Consider the following 5121-nt stretch of genomic DNA (forward strand, 5'->3'; position numbering starts at 1 on the left):
GTTTGCTTCCTACAAAAGTTTTTCATATGTGCTCTTCTGGAAGATATTTTGAAGATAAACCTATTTATTTGGTAGCTATACCATCTTATTATCTTATATTTTCTAAGTTTGCTTCCTACAAAAGTTTTTCATATGTGCTCTTCTGGAAGATATTTTGAAGAAACCGATGGTTAAATAAATTCTGAAAAAGAGCAACTGAAAATCGTAGGAAGGAGAAAAAACAAAACAAGCTATACTTTTAAAGTAGTAGAACAATAAAGAGCTGGTAGTTTGTGTATCAAAGATTCTACAAAGTTTCTTTCAGAGACACATTTTTAAATAACTTATAGCTTTCACTTTTTCTCAACAAGAAAAATATATATTTACATTTTGGAATTATTGTAGAAGTTCCTATGTATTTTTTAAGATATCCATAATTAATCAATGTCTCCAATATGCAGCTTAATATAGGTAAATTAAAAATGTTTTGTTAAGCTAATGTTTACCTTTGTAGAGATGAAACGTTAAAAAAAAAACACAGGTTTTAATTGGCCCATTAGAATCTGTATTTGAGAAGCATTGTAAAAACTGTCTAACTGATATGGAAGTAAATATATTTTCGCGGGTTCGAATCCCAGTCCCACCAAACATGCTCGCCCTTTCAGCCGTGGGGGCGTTATAATGTGACGGTCAATCCCACTATTCGTTGGTAAAAGAGTAGCCAAAAAGTTGGCGATGGGTGGTGATGACTAGCTGCCTTCCCTATAGTCTTACACTGCTAAATTAGGAACGGCTAGCGCAGATAGCCCTCGTGTAGCTTTGCGCGAAATTCAAAACAAACAAACAAGTACTATCGTGTTTAAAATGGGATACAAAGCGCTACTGAGTTTAAACTATAAAACAAAGTATTATTCAGTATCAATTGTTATACAAAATACTGTCATGCGCATTTAGATAGTAAGGTGCACGCGCATTTTCAGGACAGACAAAAACTAAGTATTATTATAATATCTATAATTTTAGACAACCGTCCCCATACTTAGGAACGTATACATGAGCTAATTTTTAGTAATTCCGCGCTTTAAGAATCCGCATTTAGGGTTTCACATATTAATTGAAGAAAATACGTAACTCTATATATTATACATACATATATATATACACACATTTGCATTATGCAAAAAGGTTTTAATCACGTAAGTTAAAAAAAAATGTTTAATGTGTCCTAGGAAATACTTCGCAAAGCTTAGATGTGTACTGTGTATTTTGGTGTGCACGTTTGTAGTAATTTTTGTGTAGTTTTTACGAACTTTAAAAGTGCTCTCACTAACTAAACCTTTTATATATTTATAATATGAAAATAAGTAGGACTTGATTTCATTATAACAACAGCAAAGGTGTGGAATGCTAAACAGTAGTACCGTTAGTGGCACTTGCAACGGTGAAAAAAGAATAAATTTTTATATGGTAATGTTTTTACACACAGTTTAGCCTCCTCGTTGTAATGAAACGTTTCGTAAAAAAATCACATAAGCAGTTCGTGTTGACATTTGGAATATATTAATCTACAAATAAGTACAGCACGGCCTAATAACTATATTTTATTCTTTCCAGTCTTTTAAATTGGAATTAAGAATAAGGTAATAATTCAAACTATAAGATAAACTAATTTCGGTCGGTTCTTCATAATGGAAAACTTACTGCTACATGAGAAAGAAACGTACATAAACAACATCCAAACTAATTTTCCTTCCTTTGTTCATTCCATGGACGTCTGAAATTCTTCTAAAACTTTAGTCAGTTTATTTAGATGGGAATGAAAACATAAGATATAAGTATTCTTTCGATTACTTTTGTCGGAAGAACATTTAAGGAAGTACATAAGAAAAAAAGTATTTTAAGGCTGTATAGAGTCACGCAACCATGGTAACAACCGATTCGAAGATACATAAAGCAAACTTTATGGCCACAGCTCTTTAAACAAAAACAATTTATTACATGACAAACTCCGGTTTATGTTGGTCCAGCAATAAATTAATACGTGGTTATTAAACATTGGCGTGAAAAATATTGTAAACAAATAATTTAGCAAAATTTAAATTAAAAGTCTTTTCGTTCTTCGTTAATACTTTACATTTTTGTTTCTTTGTTTTCTTTTTCAACTTCAGAGAAACTTATAAGCTTGTTTTTCAAACCATTGCCTTATATGTACGGTTTACTGTTGTATGGGTTTATAATTGTTAGTAATTCTGAAAATATGCAGTTATTATAAACAAATATATGACTTATTCGAATATCATGTGCATATATGTTTTTCAAGAAAAATCAATTAAGTCCTGTTTAACCTGAGGACAAAAATATTTAACATATTACTTCTTCTGAGAAGCCATTTCAAGTTCTTATTTTTACAGTTAACCAGACCGTTGCAGACGAACAAGAATATCGTCTTACGCGGTATCTGATGTCCAACTATGATTTGGCTGTCCGTCCTTCCCATAATTCCTCACTTCCGCTTCGCTTGACCTTTGATCTTTCTTTGCATCAAGTAATTGATTTGGTAAGTTAGCTTTGCTGCGTTCAATATTTTTTGAGATTTTGGCTTAAACTGCAGCGCTGCCTATCTTAGTTGAAGAGAAACGCGTTCTTGTTTTCATTTATTATCTAAATTTTGTTTCAGTTCTGCTTTAGTGGTATAAATTTCGAAAATCATATGAAAATATTTTCAATTTACAGAAACATTGTTCGATTTTCCCTGGATTATTCAATTTTCTCAGCAGCTGAAAAAAGGTTGCAAATAAATATTACACGCTTTGCTGAGCCTCTGTTAGCCTAATCTGAAACAGATTTGAAATGAAACTATCCATTACTGTAGTTCATACTCTATATTCTAATAAATTTGTGACTAGATTAGGATATCTTTTGATTTATTTTAACATTAATTAGTTGCATTTACAATGTTTAGTATAGAAGAATAAGAATCTACTCATAAATATATCCACAAAATAATGAATTACGCAGTTCCATAATTAATCAGGTTGCTCATTTTTAAGATTTCTTTTTTGGGGGGGGGATTCATAAAATAAGGGTAGGTGGTTTTGCTTATTATAGAAAAAACTTTAATTATTCATAGTTTATTTTGGATTAAAAATATCATTAATGGTACTTTTAATTATTTTGTAGAGCAAGCGGCTCTGTCATGTTTTCAACCCTGTTTCTTTGTTTTGTGTTTCTCAAACAACTTTAATGTGTTTAAATCTATTTTTCCCTTATCAGTATTTTAGGCTTATCTCTATATGTAAATTAAGATAACACATCGCAAAACTTTAAGAATCGCACATTTTTCAACATCGTGAATTACTGATGTATATGTATACCTGTTTTTATATCTGCATAGTCTAAAATATTTCAAAATAATTATCTCTAACAATCTGACCCGCAGACTGCGAGTCGAGCTCCTTAGCCACCTAACCATGCCGGGCCGATAGTACTTTCTACTACAATTTATCTGTTATAATAATACTCAGTTTTTGTATGTCGTGAAAATTCACTTGCACCTTACAATGGAAATACGCATGCAAACGACAGGTGGATGTTAATATACTTTAGTAGACATTTTGTACAACAACATATTAAAGGTTTATCAAAGTTTTTAAAAAGGTCTAACGTTAGGTCGTACAATAATATTATAAGATTATTAATTGACAGCATTAAGTACGGTAAAGTTTAGCCCTAACTAAACTAAAGCATAAACGTACACAAGTTACAGTGTTAATTTATCTCTTTATCGATTACAGACCGTACTTAATAAAGACTTAACTAATGTCAGGCCTAAGACAAGTGGACTTGTAGATTTTGGCGTCTGCCATAAGAATTATTTCGTGTTATTCTAGAAATTCCGTATTTATTGTTGCAATATAGGTACTAATTTGACTGCAAGCGTTTTGGGGGACATATTTGATAAAAGAAAATAATTTAAATTTTCTATCCTAGGATTGCCTTCCCCAAATAGTGTGGTGCCACATACAATGTTAAAAGGTATAATTGTTTCTCAAATTAAAGAATACATAACAGTCTGCAACAAAAACACTTTTTTATATATAACGTAGAATTGTTAAAAGATAAACTTCTATTAAATGGTTATAATAATTATAAAATTAGTAAAGTCTTTAAATTATTTTATAATAAATTTCATAAATTATTAGAAAGTAAATCATTTACAAACAACTTGAGTACAATTATTTCTAACTTGAAATATTAGGCTAATGAGAGGTCGCTAGCATATAAAATCTTATTTTTAAGACTAGCGTTAACTTTATAATACTTTTAGTATTTCTGGGTCGGAAAGACCAACTTCAGGCAACTGGGCCTAGCTCAGTTTACCCAGTTATGCTTGAAAGTCATGTCCTTAGAAAGGGAGGAGGAAGGGGTACCAGAACTATATCGGTGGGTTTATTGTTTATAGTTAATAATAAAACATTAACTGAAATATTATTTGAAGTATTACTGCTTATACTATATTGAATAGTTATTAATATCTTGCAGTGATAAAGTGTCAATATTATTACAAGAAATGTACAGTAAGGTTATATATTTCGTAATTTAATAGCTGAGTAAATATACTAGAGAGAAGATTGGATGATCTATGATAGAAATCAAGGGTGGTTTAATATCAATTTCTATTTTCATGGGTTTTTTAGGGATAACTATCATACCCACAACTGGCTATAAACAGTGAGTGATAGTGGGATCTGGAACGTTGTGGGTTTTAGCTCCCAGATCCTAATCCCCCCTTTTTTTCGGTTACATGATGACTAGCTTTGAATCTGTTGTTTTGGTTATGTCTGGTAGACGGAATATCCCCAATGCTTTTGGGAACTATAACCGCATACATTTTTACTTTAAAATGATACCTTTTGTACAAATGGTATAATTTTACATTGTTACATTAGAACTTTGTTGGTGCATTAACATACTTGTTGGTGCGTACATCTACATGTACAATAAATAAAATGTAGGTTATATTATAATTTTGTCAGAGCTATACAGTGCTGAGTGATCGCCTGTACACTTTTGATGTAATACAGTTTATCTGAAAAATTGTATATATATATATATATATATATATATACTGGCCACTTTATT

At 30.8% G+C, this 5121-nt stretch overlaps 1 protein-coding gene across 2 annotated transcripts in view; it reads left to right on the plus strand.

Annotated features, from left to right (window-relative positions):
* Positions 1-5121, plus strand: part of LOC106463912 (neuronal acetylcholine receptor subunit alpha-10-like) — a 57340-nt gene that overhangs the window by 28575 nt on the left and 23644 nt on the right. For both annotated transcript variants that reach the window (XM_022391879.1, XM_013923996.2), the window contains exon 3: positions 2391-2536. In XM_022391879.1, coding sequence (XP_022247587.1) covers positions 2391-2536 — 146 coding nt within the window. The remainder of the gene's footprint in view (positions 1-2390; positions 2537-5121) is intronic.

Source organism: Limulus polyphemus, unplaced genomic scaffold, assembly GCF_000517525.1.
Source record: "Limulus polyphemus unplaced genomic scaffold, Limulus_polyphemus-2.1.2 Scaffold56, whole genome shotgun sequence".
In the NCBI taxonomy this organism is placed as follows: Eukaryota; Metazoa; Arthropoda; class Merostomata; order Xiphosura; family Limulidae; genus Limulus; species Limulus polyphemus.